This window comes from Microtus pennsylvanicus, chromosome 2 (genome assembly GCF_037038515.1).
Source record: "Microtus pennsylvanicus isolate mMicPen1 chromosome 2, mMicPen1.hap1, whole genome shotgun sequence".
In the NCBI taxonomy this organism is placed as follows: domain Eukaryota; kingdom Metazoa; phylum Chordata; class Mammalia; order Rodentia; family Cricetidae; genus Microtus; species Microtus pennsylvanicus.
Window position 1 is genome coordinate 31,364,679 of NC_134580.1, and position 20,780 is coordinate 31,385,458.

At 54.4% G+C, this 20,780-nt stretch overlaps 1 protein-coding gene across 3 annotated transcripts; it reads left to right on the forward strand.

The window, feature by feature from the left end:
• The first annotated feature begins 599 nt into the window (after positions 1-599).
• On the forward strand, positions 600-20,561 carry Nr4a1 (nuclear receptor subfamily 4 group A member 1). Of its 3 annotated transcripts, XM_075960716.1 has the most exons (8): positions 600-737; positions 4,684-4,801; positions 15,907-16,790; positions 17,579-17,708; positions 17,980-18,116; positions 18,442-18,644; positions 18,736-18,914; positions 19,767-20,561. In XM_075960716.1, exons 3-8 carry the CDS (start codon positions 15,909-15,911, stop codon positions 20,018-20,020), a joined length of 1,785 nt encoding a protein of 594 aa, XP_075816831.1. In that variant the 5' UTR covers positions 600-737; positions 4,684-4,801; positions 15,907-15,908; the 3' UTR covers positions 20,021-20,561. The 3 variants fall into 3 exon arrangements, with proteins under 3 accessions (XP_075816831.1, XP_075816830.1, XP_075816829.1); XM_075960715.1 differs by lacking the exons at positions 600-737; positions 4,684-4,801 and adding an exon at positions 6,908-6,999 and having other exon boundaries at positions 19,767-20,158; XM_075960714.1 differs by lacking the exons at positions 600-737; positions 4,684-4,801 and adding an exon at positions 13,039-13,167.
• The last annotated feature ends 219 nt before the right edge of the window (positions 20,562-20,780 follow it).

Genomic DNA, 20,780 nt, shown 5'->3' on the forward strand with positions numbered 1-20,780 from the left:
CCTCAGAAAGTAGTTTTTCAGGAGACATTTCACCGTCTCAGAAGTCCTCTTTGTTAGCTGCCTTCTCCGGGGGAAGCCCTATACCCTGCTACCTAGGTTCCTTGCCTTTGGGGTGTTATACAGCCCCAAGGCTGAGAGACTCATGTCACCCTAGGGTGCCCACAGGCTCAGAGGTAGGCCGGGGTCCTGACCTCTCAAGCGGCCTAATTGCTGTGACTTTGGGTTGCAGCCAAGCCCCTCTGAGGCCTCACTTTTTCCACCTAATGCTCAGGGGAAGTCCCGGGTAGATTTATTCATGAGTTGAATGTCGGGGTGGTGTCCGGGAGGCCCTGAGAGGGCTCACCTGGAAACAGCAACCCCACCCTGGCCCCAGGCGGGGCACGTTATGTAACAGGCTGTGCGGCGGGAGAGCTTTGGGGGGGGGGGGGGACGAGAGGCGGGACGCTCGCGGCTATTCCGGGAGCCGCTATTTTTAGCCCATTGATGAGGCTGTGTCGGCCGCCGCCACCGGGATTCCGGAGACGTCAATGGGCGCGCGTCACGGTCCCCGCCCGGCAGCTCGCCGGGGGAGGAGTTAGGGGCGGGGGGCGCGGGCGCGGCCGGAACCGCGGGCGGGGGCGCCCGGCACGGCGGGAGCGGGAGGCGGCGGCGGCCTGGCATGGGCGACCCTGCGGGCCCGAGCAGGGCGCGAGCCCGGAAGGCGCGGGCGGAGACGGGAGCGCAGCCCGTGGGGCCAGGTGAGGGGCCGGGACGGCTGGGACCTGCGTTTGCCGAGCCGCGGGTCCGCGCGGTCCTCTCCTGCACGCCCCGGTTGCGGCTGGGAGGGCGGGCGGCGCTGGACACGGCCAGGCCCGAGGAATGCCTCCATGCCCCGGTCTGCGGGAGCCCGAAGCCCAAGTCACCGGACCCGGGAGGCGCCACCAAGCTCGGGGAGTCTATTCGGCCTTGGGGACAGCGGTGGCTCCAGAGGGTAGTCTGCGTGGATGCAGGGCTCAGTTATCTTACTTGGACACATTCCCTCCCGCGTCCGTTTTTTTTTTTTTTTGGATAAGTGATCCGAGGGACTAGAGGTGCTTTCGTGGAAAATTGGGACCTGGGTTTGGATCTAGTGCGATGGGCATGCTCTCTGGTCGGCATGTTCCTAAATGGTGCTGATGGACCAGAGACTCCTGCACTGGGGCATCACAACCAAGGGAAATGTTTGTATCAGTGACTTGGGCGAAGACTTGACAGGAAGCCAGTTGTCATTGTGGTGACCCAGAGCTAAGAAGAATGACGGTGTACTGTGCTGTAGGTCATGATTTTCAATGATGGTGTTTGCTGGGCAAAGATTGCTTACACCAATGAGGTGAATGGCTCTAATAAAAAATGGTGAGCCCTTGGCTGTCAGTTCAGGAGTTCAGGCCCGGCGCTCACCTTCACAGTCCCACAGCCTCGCACCTGGTCCTTGGGAGGTTCCAGATGCACAGGTCTAAGTAGCCAGACAGAGGGGATGGATGCCTGACCACTGCTCCCAGAACTGAGGACCTGGGTTCTAACCACAGCTTTGCCAGTTCCAAGATGTATGACCAGGAACCTTTTTAAAGGGTCTGGTCTTTCTCAGTGCAAAATAAAAACAACCCCGTTTCTTGTAGTACTGTGAGGCCGCATTGAGAAAATGCCGGAAAAGGTCTTAGCCTTTGCTTTTATTTTGTGCCCGTTGCCCTGTGTGTAGCTGTGTCCAGGTCCATGGGCTTCAGGAGGCCTGCCGTCCGTGCCTTGTGCAAGTTAAGACTTTAGTTAAGAAAACATTCAAATACATCATAGGAAGGACTAGCAGGTTCCTGGTGGTCCCGGGAGGGGCTGCCTAGCCCCAGAAGTAAGGACTTCTGATTCAAAATTGTGATTCAACTAAAAGCAAGACTCACGTTTCTCTAGGATCTGTTCCCAAATGGAGCTAGAATGTTCCCCTCACCTGCCTGGCTTTCCTCAGGTGACTTTTCCTCGCCACAGGCCCCCGCACCTCTCCATCTCTGTTTTGCAGTGAATGCTGTGGTTCAGGGCTGACAGCATTGTTTTATAGTCAGGGAGATGGGTGATAGACAGGTGGGAGGTCAGCATTGTCCTGTGTCTGGTGAGGACAGGTTAGTGAGGGCGCAGGGCCGTAGGAATAGGTCTTTGAGGAAGTTAGGTGGAGTGGAAACCTGGTGCCTGGGAGGAAGCAGACAGACAGACAATGTGGGACAGTAAGTTCCCCGGTGGAGGAACAGCCAATGCCAAGGCCGTGGGTGGTGAAAGGAAGCCCACGTGACTGGAGCATCGGAGGGCTGAGTGAGGAGTCAGAGCTGGTATGGAAGCTGGCTGTTGTGCATCTGCCCCTTCGGAGACTTCCTTCCCTTCTTTTGAGCTGCCCCAGCCTTGGTTTTGCTCTCTGCACGGGGCTTGTAACTGGTTCAGTCCTGCATTTGTAGCTGGGCCCAGCGTGTTGGCTTGCCCAAGATCTAGACCTCAAGGGCACCTGGGTCTTCCCCTGCGCTGGGCACACTGCCTCACTCACAGTAGTTAGGAACGCTGACTATGTGACTGTTGGGAGGGCATTTTGGTCTAGGGACAGGAGATGGCATAAGGCACCTGTTCATCAGAGCTGTGAGTCAACTTCTAGGTGTAAGGTGCCAGGCTCTGGTCCCTCTGTCAACAAGAGAAAGAAGAGGGGACTCAGTCCACCCTGTGATGACAGACAGGTAGCTCTGTCCTGTTCCTGCTGCATGCGAGGGCAACAGCACCATCTGCCTGGGAAACCGATTTGCTCTTTGCTTTTGTGTGTGTGTGTGTGTGTGTGTGAGAGAGAGAGAGAGAGAGAGAGAGAGAGAGAGAGAGAGAGAGAGAGAGAGTGTGTGTGAGAGAGAGTGAGTGTGTGTGTGTGAGAGAGAGAGTGAGAGAGAGTGTGTGTGAGAGAGTGTGTGTGTGTGTGAGAGAGTGTGTGTGTGAGAGAGAGTGTGTGTGTGAGAGAGAGAGTGTGTGAGAGAGAGTGTGTGTGTGAGAGAGAGAGTGTGTGAGTGTGTGTGTGTGTGTGTGTGTGTGTGTGTGTGAGAGAGAGAGAGAGAGAGAGAGAGAGAGAGAGAGAGAGAGAGAGAGAGAGAGAGATGCTAAAGGATCAAACCCAGGGCTCTGTGCCTGCTAGGAAGGTGCTTTAACACAGCTGGAAGTTCTTTGATGGAAAATTTGGGCATCTCAGCCACAGGAGCCTCCCTTAGCTGGTGACCTTGGGGCAGAGGTCAGGAGCCTGTGACCCACCCTCGGGCCTTCCCCCATCTCGGTTCTTTCACCTACTATTGTGGAAATATCTACTTCTCTTTTCCCAGCCCTCTGGCCTGCAACACAGCTGTGAAGACTTCACACTGCTCTCACCCTGGGCTCTAGAGGGAAGGATGAGGATTCCCAGTGGGAGGAAAGAGTGGGGAGGTGTGGCCAGAGTGAATAGCCAGTGCTAGGGGAGCTAGAAAGTCCAGGGTTGGGCTACACAGCTGTGTTCTACTCTGGAAGCCCAGGCTAGGTGCCCGGAAGTGTCTAGGAAGGAGCCAAATGTCTGGAGTTAATCTTTTCTTTTCCTTTTCTTCTTTTTTCTTCTGTCTTCTTCCACCCCCTTCACTTCCTCCTTCCCTTCTCCAGTTCTTGTTTCCTATGCTGGGATTGAGCCTAGGACCTTGCCTTTACCATTCTCTTCATCCATTCTGTTTTGAGATAGGTTCTCACCGAGTTGCCCAGAGTGGCCTTCAACTCTTTCTGTAGTCCAGGCAGGTCCTGAGGTTGTAATCTTCCTGTGTTAGTTTCCTGACAAACTGGGGTTACAGGCTGCATTAAGAGGCTTGTCTTGGGGGCTGACTTCTCTGTATGTGCTCATGTTAAGACTTCCAGGGAGGATGCATAGCAATGTGTGTGCTTGGATCTGTTTTCTGAGTCGGGTCTCACTGTGTCTGTCGCCTTGGCTAGCCTGGAACTCACAGGGAACCCCCTGCTGCTACCACCCAACTTACCCTGGTATAAATCCCTAGATTTTAAACCTCATTACAGCTGCCGGTTTAAGAGATGCATGCCAATTAGACACGGGCATTTCCTCACTGAGACAGGAGAAGCAGGGAGAGACTGTGGCGTTTGTTGAGGGACTGATGTTCTGGAGCCACGGTTTGAATCTAAGTACCTGGTACCCTTCACCTCACTTCTAGAAGTTCGCCTTCCTGATTAGGAACTGGGTTCCCATTCTAGGAATTCCTTGCTTAGGTAAGGAGTGCGGGTTCCTTGAAACCAGGGAGACTCAGAGAGTCTTACCTTCTGGGTACCTCTAGGCTCTGGGGCTGAGCTGGAGCCCTGGAATGAGAGAGAGGTGCTTTGCCTGTCCTCGCAGGGCACTTTCTCTCTTGTACCCATCTGGTAGGCATCCCTGTGTTCCCAGGGACTTCAGGTAAGAACAGCAGGGAGCATTGGTATAGAGGCAAGGCAGCATGCCTTCTTGATTCTAAGATACCCAGATGTTGTTCATAGCTCCTGGCCACCTCCATGTTCTTCATGTCCTTGCCTAGATTGTCTTGTCCTTTTGGGACCTGGGTCCTGCCCCCATTCTGACTCTTAGTTTCCCCAGCTATGTTGTTTCAGGAGCATGTCCTTGATGGCTGTTTGCTTCTCACTTCATGCTAATTCCCTCCATAGGCCACCATGGACAGAGGCCAGTCCCTGCCCCTCCCTGGTGACTGGGCTGCATCCCTGCGCCCCAACGGATGAGGGGAATGGTGAGTGTTGGCAAAGTCCTGTTGGCCCATCCAGAATGGTAAGTACTGCTGCTGTCCTTGGTGCCCTCCTGGGGCCCTTGAGCAGTGGGGTAGGAGGGGGGGGCAGAAGAGGGTGCAGGGCTGCCTGGAGAGGATGTGGTCTAGGGGGCTGGAGGGGGAAGCCCTGCCGAGGCGGCAGGCAAGCGAGGTTGCTGAGCATGGGAACATCTGATTTCTTCAGAGGTGGGGTGATGCGGGGGTGGGGACGGGGAAGCCTTATGTTCTTAACAGCTTAGGCTGGGAGCTCTGGGTCCAGGGCTCATGGGTGGATAGGGAGGAGGTGGCAGCTGCTCTCAGGGCAGCCTGTGCGTGGTTCCAGGAAGCTGAAGGGTTGGGTGGGTAGCTGAGGGCTGGGAGCACAGCAAGGGCATGTGGGTTTGGGGGTTGGCCTGTGTCCAGGGTGTGGGTACTGCACCAGGGAGGTACAGGGCCTGAACTATACCTGCCAAGCATGGGACCACCCCTGTCACCATGGCGTTATTCATCCAATATTCTTGAGAAGGAAAATTCCAAACCTGTGGCCATCCCCAAGATGTGTCCTTAGCCATCTGATTTGCCCTTCCGCTTTGAGGAGATGCAGGGGATGTGACTTCTCATGGCCCTGCAAGGAGGGAGACAGTGAAACCAAGAATCCAGGCGTGTGTGGCTCAGAGGCTGGCTGGTGGCGGAAGACAACCTTCTGCAGATGGGCTTTCTTACAGGGCCCCTGAGACCCGAGGCACTGGGATGAGGCTAAGGGAACCCAAGATTTGGTCACCATGCCTAGGGGAGCTAGAATTCAACTTGGTGACCTGGCGACCCTGGACATAGGCCAGGTACTCTCTCCCTCTTTCCTTGGCACATGGGGCCATGTTCAAGCAACAGTCCTTCAGGTGTGGGAGACTCTAGAGCAGAGGTCTCAACCTTCCTAAGGCTGTGATCCCTTAGTACAGCCCATGTTGTGCTGACCCCAAATGTGAAATGATCTTTGTTGCTACTTCATCACTAAATTTGCTACTGTCATGAATCGTAATGCAAACATTTGTGCGTTTTTTTAATATTTATTTATTTATTATATATATAATAGTCTGTCTGTATGTCTGCAGGCCAGATGAGGGCACCAGACCTCATTACAGATGGTTGCGAGCCACCATGTGGTTGCCGGGAATTGAACCCAGGTCCTCTGGAAGAACAGCCAGTGCTCTTAACCGCTGAGCCATCTCTTCATCCCCACATTTGTGTTTCCCAGTGCTCTTAGCTGATCCCTGTGAAAGGTTGTTTGGTCCACAGGTTGAAAACCACTGCTCTAGATGCTTGTAAGACCACTCATTGGCTCCCTCAGCATCCTCAGCCCTGTTGCTTTATGCAGAGCTGGTGATTGTGGGGCAGGGTCTCGTGGAGGTAGCTGGAGTAGGAAACGGAGTATGAGGTCAGCCCGGAGGGAAGCAGGGGAGGCCTAGGGAAAGGCTCCTGGGAGCTGGGCTGAGTGTGCACCTGGGAATAGGTGTCTTGTTGGCAGTGGGCTCCATAACACCAACTTGGGTTGGGGGCGGGGGAGAATTACTGTAAGTGGAAGAGGCATGTGGCCCTGGTCAGCAGAGGAGATCTGGACTCTGGAAGCACGTGAGTCAGGATGGTAGCAGGGGCCAGGTGTCTCCCTCCTCTTGGCCCATGTTTCTACCCCCAGCCCTGACCTGGCTTCCTGAACACCCAGCCTTCCCATTGGAGGCAGCATTCTTGTTTGCCCTGTTGTCTGGGTGATGGGACTGAGTGGAACTCCCATGTCACATACATTGCCAGTGCTGCCCTGAGGTGCTGCCAGCCAGAGCCCTGTGAGTGTGAGAACAGCTAGTCTTGTGACGTGGGCACCTGTTTGCCAGGCCTGGGCACGGGCCCAGGGTCACGCTCACTCTGGGGCTCCCGTCAGCTGACTATTCTGGGCTCTTGCTGACCTGGGCCAAAGTCAGGCCCCAGCCAAGAGGGCCCTGAGGCGGCTCTCCCAGTTCCCAGAGGCCAGCTCTGGTTTCTGCTATATAAACAGAAGAGGACACACTGGCTTGGGGGCAGTTCCCATCCAGAGTCTGCTCTGAAAGTATATGGCCTCAGCTGGGAAGGGCAGGCTGTCACAGTTCCCCACTGGGTTTCTCGAGGCTGTGGAAAGAGCCCCACTAACCCTGGATTCTTCCTTTATTGTCTGGGGTTGTGAGGACGAGAGCTGGTAAGTTTGAGGAGTGGGGACACTGAGGCCCAAAAATCGGGCTGTTTGGATTTCCTTTTCCACTCTGCCCTTCTTGCCACATGTTTTCCATTGTGAGCGGCATGCTGAGTCCTTTGGCTTTGAGGGGAGGGAAGAGAGGGTGACTAAGGGTGTTAGACAGCCGTGGAACTGGAGCTGTAGCATGGCTGCACTGGGTGGCGGAAATCAGACCTGGGGATACTTCAGGACTGACAGTGGGGACACAGGGGAACGATTGCCCTCTCCTCCCTCCGAGAGACTGCCCACGGGTTGTCCATGTGGCCTGGTGAAGGCCTCTAGGTTGCTCAAGTAGAGGGGAAATAAAGTGATCTAGATGTGTGTCAGGGGATCTCAGCGTTGCTCTCTGGCTAGGGACCAGGCTCCCTGTCCTGTTGGGCTATCTCGAGATTGCTTTCTGAGTAGAGACCTGGGCTCTCTGTCCACTGGGCTGAGGGGTAGATCTCTTGCCGTTCCCCATCTTGCTCACTCTCCCTGCTGTCTGTCCCATCTGGGAGCTGAGAAGCAGGGTTGTACTGAAGCCAGCTAGCCACAAACACGCTCCCTGGGACCTGGGCCAGAAGCAGCCTCTTACGTGGGAAGCTCCCACACTCTCCTCCTCCTTCAAGTTTCCCCTTCTGAACAGGGTCTCTAACTGAATCCAGAGCCTGCACTAAAAATACTTTAACAATAGGAAAGTGTGGCGGCCTTCCCTGCTCCTTATCAGGGAGGCTTTATTTTGAATTTGGCTCTGTGCTGAGGAGGTTGGGTGGGGAGGAGACCTTGGGTAGGGCTAAGGAAATTTGGTGGGTGTAGGAATCCTGGCGGGACACCTTTCAGGTGGAGGACTGGATGGTAAAGATGCCCGCAGAGAACCTGTTGTGGGGGACAGATGGGGCAGCCTTTCTCGCGGACTTTGACCTCCTCGGTGCTTTCCCGCTCACGCTGCCAGTCCTTGTTGAGGTCTAACCTTATTCCTGTGTACTGTGTATTAATTTCTTCAGCCTGGGAGGTAGATTTGGTAGAAAAGTCACAGGATTGCAGGAGGCTTCTGTGACCATGCTGGCTTCCTCCAGTGATCAGTTTGCCGCCTCCCGCCAGTGTTAATCTAGCTGCATTCCTCAGTGAGCTTCTTGCGTTGCTCCTGTTTTCTCTCAGCCCCTCAGAGCGGAGGCGCTACTGTTTAGTTCTCAGAGAGGGAGACTGTAACCCTGGTCCCTGTCTGTCCCTTGCCACTCTCTGCTACAGATTTCCGACATCCAGGTCCGAGTGCTCTGTTTGGGTGTTCAGCCTTTCCCTCCAGTGAACTGAATTCTCCACTCATGGAACTTACAGTGTTCACATGGGAAATGATTTCCAAGGGGCCAAGGGACTTGGCCAGGTTTCACTACAAGGAGATTTGCTGGCTTGGAGCTCTTCCAGAGCTTGCCTGTATTTGAGGGAGTAGGGTGCATGCTTTATGGGCTAACCTGGGAACTCAAACTGGAAACCTGTTTTGTGGGGGAGCAAAAATCTCTGGGCACTGCAGGGCCTGGAGAAGGACCAGGGGATGAGAGTTAGAAACCTGGTCTTGATCCTTCACCGAGGTTCCCAGAGCTGCCATGGGAAGCCCCTGGGGCAGCAGGTAACGGTGCCCGCTGCTAGGGAAGGAAGTGGAAGTGGCCTGGTCCTGGCAGCATGGGGCTGAGCAGGGGAAGCTCCTGGGGCCACTTCTCAGTGGGAGGAAACAAAGCTTACTCGACCCACCCATGGGAAGAGCATGGAGGCTGTGGGTGGGGACAGTCTTAGTAAAAGTGGGGGAGGTTCCTGCCCTCCACATTACAGGGTGGGGCCCAGTCCAAGGGGCATGGGGCATCGTGGGAAAGGGCTGTGTGAGTCCACTTCCCCTATTCCCTGTTTACCCAACTGAGGAATGGTGGTGGACGTTGCTAGCTCAGGCCACTTAGTGATGGAGAGTGAAGGCCATAAAAGAAAAGGCCTCTGCAAGGGGAGGCGGCCATCACCTTCGTGTTGCTCACACATAGGCGGGGATAGAGCTGAGCTTGAGTCTGTAATTCCCTATCATACTGTTTCTTCCCCCTCACCCTGCCTTTTTTTTTTTTTTTTTTTTTTGAGGCTGAGCCCGAGTCTGTGTACCAGGTTAAACCTAAACTCTCGGGGCTCCTGCCTCCGAGCTAGGAATACAATACAGGTGCTTTTCTAATGTCATTATGGTTCATCTCCTCGTAACTCCCTGTGTAACCTTGATAGAACAAATGTCTAATGAGAAACAGCTACTATGATTTCAGAAACATACACTTGAATGAACTTGAACTCCGTCAAATCCAGCTGCATCTGCACCCACTTACACCAGTGGTTTCAACCTTCCTCATGCCATGGTGACCCCCCACCATAAAATTATTCTCATTACTACTTCATAACTGTAATTTGGCTACTGTTAAGAATTGTAGCCAGGCTCCAAAACCACAGAGAAACCCTGTCTCGAAAAACAAAAAAAAAAAAAAAAAAAAAAAAAAAAAAAGAATTGTAGCCAGGCGGTGGTGGCACACGCCTTTAATCCCAGCACTCGAGAGGCAGAGGGAGGCGGATCTCTGAGAGTTCGAGGCCAGCCTGGTCTACAAGAGCTAGTTCCAGGACAGGAACCAAAAAACTACGGAGAAACCCTGTCTTGAAAAATTAAAAAAAAAAAGAATTGTAATGTAAATATCTGTATTTTCTGACCCATGTGAAATGACTGTTCTACCCCCAAAGGGGTTGTGACCCCACAGGTTAAGAACCACTATCATAGGGTAAAAGCTTGGGAATGTAGTCTGATGACCTCTCTAGAGCCAACACAATTGGGGCACAGTCATCCAAATCAGGAACGCATGCTTGCAGCCCCATCACGGACTCCTATGGAGACACCTGTAACAGACTGTGGCCATAACTGCCTCTGTGGTGGGTTTACAGGAATCCAGGTCAAGGCAGTGTGGTCAGCAAGAACATGGAACAGGAGTTGGAGGAATCTGTTTATAAAATGGATGATTTCAAGCTCAGTCAGGATGGGCAGGAAGAGGCTAAATGGGTGGATTCGGGTTTGGTATCTTGGCCCAAGGTCTGGCCCTTTTTAGTATCTTGTTTCTGGGCTTGCCTCCCTATACCAGTGGGAAAAGACTCATTGGGAGTTGGGTGGCCCAGGAGCTGAAGTCAGAGGCCAAACAGGACTCCAGCAGTGACTGAGCTAGCACCGCAGGGAGGGCTGCTCCCAGGAATTAGCTGAAGGGCTTCATAGGGCTGGGTGCTGGTGTGTATTGGCAGGATGGGCCCTGCTGTGGGCCTGACTGCAGCACTGGCTTTTGTCTGCAGACTGTTACCTCTCCTCCCTCCCTCCATGGGTTGGTTGCAGGTATTCGTCTCTAGTTTTGGACACAGCTCCCAGCATTACTCATTTCTCCTACCTCCAGTGAACAGTTGATCCTGGTGTGAGTCCTGAAGGCAAGACTTGGGGCTCCTTTGAGAGGCTTCTGTCTTGTCTGGAACCAGGTTTGCTCTAGGTCTCCTAGAGATTACATGAGTCATGAATCTACTTCCACCCCTCGCAGAGCCCTAGGCTTCTCTTCTTGAGCAGCCTCTAAGCCTTTTTGCCTTTCTTTTCTCTGGGCTAGGCTGCATGCATCGCTCTGGTACCTGCATGGGTGGCCCCAGCTATGACTCCCCAGAGGAGCTTGTTCTCCTTACTGATGACTTGGAGTGGAGTGAATGCAGACCTCCAGCATCACACTTCCACACAGTGGCTGTAGTTCCTTACTGTCCTCCAGCTTTGGGGCAGCAAGAGGGCAGCCTCTATATTGTGCAGTGGCTCAAGGGGCTGGCCTGGGTGGCGGTGCAGTGTGGGGGTATCCATAGCGAGTTCCCTGGTGCTTACCTGTCAGCTTCTACAGGGTGGTCTGTGCCACTTTGTGCAAAGGCAAAATGAAATGGTGGGAGGGAGGAGGACGCTGGAACTCAAGCTGGAGCTAAGACTGGGCCTCAGCACACCCTGGTGAAGACAAGACAGTGTGCCTGCTGCTGCTGGTGGGTACTAAAGCCATTTTGGATGTAGAGGGAGGCATCCAGGGTTGGGTGGAGAGAGAAGGTGGGGAGCAGGGGACACAACCGGAGCGGGCGTGCCACTCCTCATCGAACCCCTGGATCCTGTCTTCAAATGATAGCAGTGCCTTCCATACTTAAAGGCTCAAGGAGAGAAACATCTAACTCTGATGGTGTGAGGGAAAGATCCAGGCTGCTTCCGCTTTACAGGTCCCTCTCACACTTCAGCTTCCCCCAGGCGGCCTAACAGCTCTTTGGAAGGTGGCTTGACAAAGTTCGGAGCTGTGGATTCAGTAACAGTAAGACTGCATGTTGTCTTGGGGGTTCTGGTAACTTCTGATCAGGCTGCCGAATGACACCAGCAATGGATGAAGGCTGCTCCATATGTAGTGAAGATTGAGAAGGAAGCGACGGGCTAGTTAGGGAGGTCTTTTCTGGAGAGGGGATGGAATCCAGGTTACAAATGCCAGGCAAACATTCTAGCACCGAGCTACACCCTCAGCCCGGTTTTTTAAAAAGGGGTATGGCCAGAAAGGGAGGTCGTTGGGTATTCCCAGTTAAGGCTGCTGTACCAGTGGGCTGGCATTGGTTGTGGTTGGCAGCAGAAATGGGGGGTAGGGACAGACAGATATTTCAAAGAATTCCAGTTGGGGAAAGTTGGAGGATATACTCTAAACCTCTGAGCCTTCTCTCCAGACTTCTTTGGAGCTTGGGCTGGGCTGGGCACGGGTAAGGTGACACCTGAACAGAGAAATAGGCTCCAGGTGGCTGCAGCCTGGTCTGCCTGTGAATAAAGTTCTGGAAGGCCTGACACCGCCAGTGGTAACTAGTTAGAGCCGCTCTCTTCCCTGCTGCTGGAGAGGCAAGGCAGGTGCTTCCATATCAGGACTGGGGCCAGGGAATTGGCAGGAAGGCATGAAAAGAGCCCCTTGCAGATGGCCCTGGGTTCAACTCCAGTGTGCCACCACCTAGCTGAGTGACCTTGAGCAAATGTCATTATGTCTCTGAGTCTATTTATAAAATGGGGAAGAGTTGGCATGAGTTTGGACATTTCTCAGGCTCCACCCGGTTCTGAAATTCGGCAATTTCTCAACTAGGGTGCATCCATCCTGCGGAGGGTTAGGGAGGGCCACTGGTGAGAAACTACCATCAGTTCGTAGCAGAATCTGTTAGGCCAGGACAAAGCCATGACCTTTGGGAAGAGACTTTGAAAGCCAGATCGTCCATTGCCAGGAGCAAGGCTAGGGTTCTAGTTGCCATTCCTGGGGCCAGAGACCTTGCTGGGCAAGATGCGTCAATTGCACAGCACTGCCAGCACTTGAGATAGGGGTACAGCCCACCTTCCCATCTCCTGGGTGTGTCCCAGAGTTGCTTGCCTCAGCTCTGGACTACTCTGGCTGCCGGCAGTGGCAGAGTGACACCATAGGTGCCCAGGACAGGCTGGGAAAGGGGCAAAGGCGGAGCAAAGCCCGGGGTAGGAGTGGGCAGGAGGGAGCGGGCGCGGTAGGCATTGGGAGCAGCTGGAGGGGAGGAGATCCTGCTCCGGGGAAGCCCTGCGGGTGCGGCTCAACAACACCCCCTCCTCCCGGTCGGTTATTTCGGACCCCGGGACCCGATCCCGGGTCCGGCTTGGGAGCCTAGCAGGTCTGGAAGCTGCTATATTTAGCCCGCTTAGCGGGCGGGCGAGAGGAAAACTATTTATAGATCAAACAATCCGCACTCCCTGCGTCAATGGAACCCCGCGTGCGTCACGCGCACAGACATTCCAGGCCCCCCCTCTTCGCCCCGCCCCCTCGGGCTCCCCGTCCCCGCACCTCCTCCTGGCCGCCTCCCGCCGGAACCGCGCCGCCCCCCGCGCCCTTGTATGGCCAAAGCTCGCCGGGCCGCGTGCGTCAGTGGCGCCCCCGCCCCTCCCCTTGCGTCACGGAGCGCTTAAGAGGAGGGTCGGGCTCGCCAGGGGAGCCCCAGTGCAAGAGGCGGTGAAAGTTGTGGGAGTGTGCTAGAAGGACTGCGGAGCGCACGCGGTACGGTACCGGGTTGCGACTGGGTCGCTGGTCCCGGCCAGGGGGAACAGCAGCCGGCCGGGTAGGTATCTCGCGGGGAGTGTACGTCTGTTTCTATAGGGGGTGCACGAATGTGATGGGTGTACGCGCGGGCGAAAAGGATGTCTTCGGGTCGGCTTGCGAGCATGGGTGTGTAGAGTGTGTCTGTAGTGTTAAAGGGTAGCACTTGGAATGGAGTGAGCTCTGGTTTGAGGTTTGGGTACTGGGTAAAGGGTCTGCAAGGTGGTTGGTGCAGGTAGGTTGTGGAGGCTTGTCCAGCGGTTGTTTTTTGTCTTGGTTTGGTTTGTCCCAGGGCGCCCAAAGATGCACACCGTCCTCTGTGTTTGGTTGCTGATTGTGGGGTAGGGGTGGTGTGAGCATCTTGAGGGGAGAAGGTATACAGTAGAGCTTCCGCGCGACTGGGATCCATCCAACTCCGTATAGGATTGGATTTCCTCGCGTCTCCCTCCTAGGCGGTTAGCCCCTTTCACAGTTGTTTACTTAACACTTTATAGGCTGTAAAATTTCAGATTTCCCCTACTGAACTTTCTGTCTGATCGGCGCAGGAAGACCTGGGGATTGCTGAAGGAAATGGCTAGCTAGATTGGCGGGGGTAATTGCTGTGTTGGACTAAGTTGGCAGGGTCAGGGTGTCTAGAAGCATAGGAAGGATGTTTTAGCCCTACCCTGGCGCAGTCTAAGAAAGGGGCACGTGGAGACTGGGTGGAAGTTACTTACGCTGGAGTCTTAGTGTGGTATTGACTAGGGGATAACCCTCTTGTCGATCCAGATTGGCTTGCAGATCACCCCAGTGGTCCCTGTTGAATCTGTTAAGTAGCATGCACCCTGAGGTTTGTTCACCTAACAGGTGCAAGACTCTGTGTTGCCAAGACCTGCCCTAAGCCGGATTCTCCCACTCCCTCCTTCAACCCCGCCTCTTCCTCCTCCTCCCCTTGGGACTACATCCCCCCCCCCTCACCCGAGGCTAGATACAGGTCTCTATCTTGTGTGTGTTGCTGACTGTATGCCTGAAGCAGGGTAGATTGGTGGGGGTTGATCCGGATGTAGGATGTCCAAGTGGAGAAACAGGATTTGAATGAGGCTGGAACAAATGCCCAGTCCTGACTGGCTGCCACTCTTTTTTCCACCCCCAGCCCATCCCTGCCTAGTCTTCTGCTCGCAAGCAGAGGCCGAAGTGGCCATGTTTATTTCTCACAGGTGCTGTATGCCTGAGGGAAACACCACTGGGCAGACAGGGCTGGAACTTGAGGGTACTATTGTTTGGGTGGTTGCATGTCAGGCCAGGGGTGGAGCTGTCCTGTCCAGGCACCTAGGGGTGGGGTGGGGATGGAAGAAATACTAGACTAGAGGGCTTCAAGAGCTTCTGGACAGCACGTGGTGACAGTCTTTGCCCCATTACTGCCCCATCTCCTGCGCCAGCTTGAGTTCCTGTGTGGCTTGCTAGGAAGGCTAGAACTGTTCCAGACTCCAGACTTGGAGTTTGGAAAGGACACGAGGTCCTGGAGCCGCCTCTGAAGGATTTCTCACCAGACAGAAACATTTCTATCTCTGATCTTCCAGGTGCTCACTTTGGGGAGGGGGAGGGGGACTTTGCCAAGCCCCTGAATGCTTTAAGAAACAGACATTTGCTTTAGCAGAGGAACATAGGCAGGGCAGGGATATTTTCATGTACCTACCAATAGGCTCCTGAACTCTGCTAACAAGCTCGTAGCTCCTGCTGGACTCTTGAGTGTCCTCTTAAAAAAACGACAAGGTTAGCTGAGAAAATTCCTTTTGAGGGTGGTCCTTTCTCCTGTGTGTCCAGAGGTTCCTCTCTGGGTCTACCTGCTCAGTCTCTCACCTCCCCCACAGTATATGGTACTTAAGACTTTGTTTTTAATTATTTTTAACTGTGTGTGTGTGTGTGTGTACAAGCACACGCGCACACACAAATCCTATAAGGGTAGAGGCATCAGATGCTCTGGAGCTGAAGTTATAGATGGTTGTGAGCCACCTGATATGGGTACTGGTACCTGAACTTGGGTCCTCTGGAAGAGCAATGCCTGCCAATAACCACTGAGCCATCTCTCCAGCCCCCAGTATATGGCATTTAAACGTCTGTAGCTGTGTTACCCAGTAATTCTCCCAACGCCTGAAAACATCCCAGAAAGTAGAGTTGGGGCACAGTCTCAAATAGTAGGACCGGGTGCCTGTGGGATCAGCACACAGGGCTGAGGCAGGGCAGGGATCTGGCGCTGCCTTGCTCCTAAAACCACTGTGGTAGACAGTTGTACCATGGCCCGCAGCTTCTCCTCCATTTCCTGGATGTCTGTGGAGGCAGACACTGTGGGTGGAAGTGAGGAAGGGGTATGCAGAGTCTGGGGTGTGCCTGGGAATGTATTCCCAGGAAGTGTCTGGTTGAAAAACCAGCAGATCTGCTCCTGGAAGCTGGAGCTCTGTGGGTTGCCTTTCCCAGCCCCCACCCATGAACAGGAGGCTGAGAGTTGGAGGCACACAGCTTCCCCCTGTTCCTGCAGGGAGGTGCTGATTAGGTGCCTTCCGTAGGGTTCCCAGACCCATGTGGCTGGCCTTCAGACTGTGCTCTCTGGGACTGGGTCTCTGGCCATGAGCTTTGTGGCTCATAGAGTGAGATAGTGCCTAGGCTGGGGGATGAGGATTCCTGGGTTCTGTGGTACCGCCACCTGGCTGCCTTGGGTCTATCAAGCAGTTTGCTTCTTCTTACTGGCTCCTCCCCTTCCTCCGTGGGTCTCCTCCTTCTCCAGAGATGCCCTGTATCCAAGCCCAATATGGAACACCAGCAACAAGCCCAGGACCGCGTGACTACCTGACGAGTGACCCCCTGGCCCTTGAGTTCAGCAAGCCTACCATGGACCTGGCCAGCCCTGAGGCAGCGCCCACTGCACCCACCACCCTTCCCAGCTTCAGCACCTTCATGGACGGCTACGCCGGAGAGTTTGACACCTTCTTGTACCAGCTGCCGGGGACAACCCAGCCATGCTCCTCAGCTTCTTCGTCAGCTTCCTCCACGTCTTCTTCCTCATCCTCAGCCACCTCTCCCGCCTCTGCTTCCTTCAAGTTTGAGGACTTCCAGGTGTATGGCTGTTATCCCGGCACCCTGAGTGGCCCATTAGATGAGACCCTGTCCTCCAGCGGCTCTGATTACTATGGCAGTCCCTGCTCAGCCCCATCGCCATCTACACCCAGCTTCCAGCCACCCCAGCTCTCTCCCTGGGATGGCTCATTTGGCCACTTCTCCCCCAGCCAGACTTACGAAGGCCTTCGGGCATGGACAGAGCAGTTGCCCAAGGCTTCTGGGCCTCCACCACCTCCAACCTTCTTCTCCTTCAGTCCCCCAACGGGTCCCAGCCCCAGCCTGGCCCAGAGTTCTCTCAAGCTGTTCTCACCACCATCCACCCACCAGCTTGGGAAGGGAGAGAGCTATTCCGTGCCAGCGGCTTTCCCTGGCTTGTCACCCACCTCTCCGAACCTTGACACTTCCGGGATTCTGGATGCACCTGTGACTTCCACCAAGGCCCGGAGTGGGGCTTCTGGTGGCAGCGAAGGCCGCTGTGCCGTTTGTGGGGACAACGCTTCCTGCCAGCATTACGGGGTCCGCACCTGTGAGGGCTGCAAGGGTTTCTTCAAGGTATTTTGCCATTTTGGGGTGTCTGCAACTTGTTGGGAGTGGGAGTGGAGTGGGCCATCACATTGAGATCGGAAGTGACCTTCACAGCTGGTTCTGTCCTGCAGGAATCGGGGACAGTTGTATCATTTTCCCACGGACCCACCAGTTTCAGACCTGGGACCCTTTCTTCACGAGGGCCCACAGATCTGTAGGCCTGCAGAAAGCTAGGGAAGGGGGCAGAAGGTGTGGCCTGCAGTGGTGGTCCAGGAAAAGAACTTCTAGTGGGCAGCCTCTGGTTCTGCTCTGCCCCCACCCTCACCCTGGTAACAAGGGGGCCACAGGCACTTGTGTTCCTGGCACTGGATGAAAGAGTCCAAGCAGAGGGTTTGGTTCTTGCAGGCTGGGGGTGGACTTAGGAACAGGCTGCATGTTTGTTCCAGTGCTGGGTGCCCGCTTGGCTTCCCTTCTCCACCCCCATCCCCTTAGCGCTTTCTTCCTTGTCCCAGGAAAGGGCAGGTGGACACAGGCAGACACCTGTTCAGAACGGGTGTCTGGACAGCCTTGGGAGTCCTTAGCATAGTCTTGGGTTCTGGGATCTTTCTTATGAGGCAGAATCCTCCCCCAATGTGTCCCAGACTTCTCTCCCCCTTCTGAACCTCCATTTCTCCCTCCCCTGCACCCAAATGTTAGGAAAATAGCTATGAACAGAGGGTGCTTTTGTCTGCGTCGGCAGCAGGATCGGAACGGTCCCCTCCCCTGGGCCTCCCCCCCATGCTCTGACAGCCTGTTCCGTGTTGCCCCCCCTCCAGCGTACAGTGCAGAAAAGTGCCAAGTACATCTGCCTGGCAAACAAGGACTGCCCTGTGGACAAGAGGCGGCGGAACCGTTGCCAGTTCTGTCGTTTCCAGAAGTGCCTGGCTGTGGGCATGGTGAAGGAAGGTGGGTGGTTAGATAGGGCCCTTGGCATAAGTGACCTGATAGGGTGGGGGGCAGCCAGGGTTACCGGGCATCTACACCGAATTCCAGCTCCTAGCTCCAGACTCCAGCCCCTAAAAGCAGATGGCAGCTTGCACCTGCCTTGCTGACAAGGGTGGGGTGGGCCTGAGTTCTCCATTTTTGACTTCTCAGAAGTGATGTGTGTAGTGTGGGCTGAAGACCCCTTCTCCAGATTCCTTCATTTCCTATTTCATCACTGCCTGTTTCTCTACAGTTGTCCGGACAGACAGCCTAAAGGGGCGGCGTGGCCGGCTGCCTTCCAAACCCAAACAACCTACCAATCTCCTTACTTCTCTCATCCGGGCGCATTTGGACTCTGAGCCTAGCACTGCCAAGTTGGATTATTCCAAGGTGAGGTCCCGCCCACCCAGCCTGCTCCTGGGAACATAGGCTGCAATGTCTTTGTGCATGTTAGGGAAGCTTCTCTTTCCAGGGCCACATTAGAAAATGGGGAGCCCCCTTGGGATTGACTAGCTGGAGAAACGCACTGGGGTGGACTTGGAGTCGGGGAACCAATGGCAAACAACTGCCTTAGCCCTGGGTTTCCCTGTAGGGATTGCTGAGCACATGGGCCCAGTATAGGGCTCATTTGCATTCCTGGATCTGGTGTCTCAGAGGGACACAGCTGTGTGTGTGCAGCAGTGGGTGGTGCTTACCTTTTCGTGGCCCCTCTCAGTTCCAGGAGCTGGTGCTGCCCCACTTCGGGAAGGAAGATGCAGGGGACGTGCAGCAGTTTTATGACTTGCTCATGGGCTCCCTGGAAGTTATCCGAAAGTGGGCAGAGAAGGTCCCAGGCTTTGCCGAGCTTTCCTCCGGAGACCAAGACCTGCTACTGGAGTGGGCCTTCCTGGAACTCTTCATTCTCCGCCTGGCCTACCGGTGAGCTGCCCACCCTCCATCCTCCTGGTTCTAGCCCTGCTGCCCCAGCCTGTCCGTACCCGAGTCCTGACTGTCATCTACCTCCTGCCAGATCTAAGCCTGATGAAGGGAAGCTCATCTTTTGCTCAGGCCTGGTGCTACACCGGCTACAGTGTGCCCGAGGCTTTGGCGACTGGATTGACAGCATCCTAGCCTTCTCACGATCCCTGAAAAGCTTGGCTGTTGATGTCCCTGCCTTTGCCTGCCTGTCTGCTCTGGTCCTTATCACTGGTGAGTAGCAAGCACCAGACTGGGCCCAAGGGTTGAAGGTCCATTGGGTAGGTGGCATCTAGCACTATGGGGTCCCTAGAGTGCCTGTAGCATTTGGGATGCCAGGACCTGGAGAGAGACTCAGCTGTATCCGCCTCTAAAGCTCACATCAACCTTCGAATGACCCCAAGCTCCCCGAGATACAGCCTTAGATGCTGGGTTTCTGGTGTAGGGTTTCAGTTAGTTTTGAAATCTCCCTGTTAATCAATCCTACAGCACACAGAAAAGTGCACGCATGAAGTTTTCACACATTGCACTTGGATAGCCAGCACTGTGGTCCAGAATGTAGGAGCAGCCTCAGCTTTGTTAGGCTCCCTCCCTTTCTTGTCTTTGTAAGAGGCAGCCACTCTGCCAGCCACAATGGCTGTGTGTGTCGTGGGTATTGGTATATGTATCACGTGGAAGGGCTCTGGTGATATATGTAGAGGTTCCTGGTATCTTCTTCTACCTCCTTTTCCACTTAAATTTCTTAGAGGACCTACCTGAATAGAAGAACAAAATCAAAAGAGCTGGGGCTTGAGGGGTAATGAGGCCTGTGTTTGGCTCTGCTTGATAGCAGCCCCGAGTCACCGCTGTGCAGCTCCAGGCTTTCTTAGCACTATGTAGAACCTGTACCCCAGAAAACCTGGACTACGGTTTTATTTTGTTTTCAAGCTGTCTGGGCCTCATTCTCTCTTGAGATGTTGGAAGCGATGTTTTTAGATGCTAACCAGTCAGGGGAATGGGTTCTTATGGCACATGCTAGGGGAGCTGGGCGAGTTTCTGGGGGAGAGGGGGTCCACTGGGTGGCTTACTCTGCATTCCCTGCTGCAGACCGACACGGGCTCCAGGATCCTCAGCGCGTGGAGGAGCTGCAGAGTCGCATTCTCAGTTGCCTGAAGGAGCACCTGGCTACTGTGGGAGAGCCTCAGCCAGTCAGCTGCCTGTCACGTCCACTGGGCAGGTTGCCTGAGCTTCGGACCCTGGGCACCCAAGGCCTGCACCGCATCTTATACCTCAAGCTGGAGGACTTGGTGCCCCCTCCACCTATTTTGGACAAGATCTTTATGGACACATTGTCTTTCTGATCCCTACCCCTAACACGTGTGCACATATGTGTGCGCTCTCATGTCACCCATGTGCCTTTAAGCCCACGGATCCCCAGAACACCCGCTCCCAGCCTGGTTTTGAGCTAAGACTGACTCGCTTCCTCACTCCTGAAGATGTACAGGGCGCATAAGACCTGGGGGAGGGTGTGTGTTCATGGGGGTGACCCCAGTATTGTCCTATCCCTGTAGCTCAGTCCTGGCCTTCGTGGTTTTTTTGTAAGATAAAAACATTTTTAACACATACCACTCTGCTGTAAATGAGCTGAAGTTGCTGTAAATACATAAAGGAAGAGGTGAGGTGGGGGTTGGAAGGAAAGGATGGGCCCTCACCAGCCTGGGCAAGCCTTTCAGCCTCCACCTTGAGATTTCTTCCACTTTTCTTCCACATGTACATAGCTGTCACTCAAGGTGAATGGCAGATTCTGATTTATATTTGTGTATTTTTCCTGGATTTATAGGATGTGACTTTTCTGATTAATATATTTAATATATTGAATAAAAAATAGACATGTAGCTGAAATCGAGTCCTTTCTCTGATGCCACTGCACAGCCGCTGCACTTACATAAGAGATGGCAACGTCGCCAGGCAAATCTTAGCTGTTGCCAAGTTGCTTAGTAGTTGGTGAGCCTCAGCTACTCCCTTGTAGGTGGCAGATCATGATGAAGCCTGCTTCATGCAGTCATTAGCGAAACTCTGGAACTAGCTTTGCAAACACACATCTATCTGTACAGCACATAC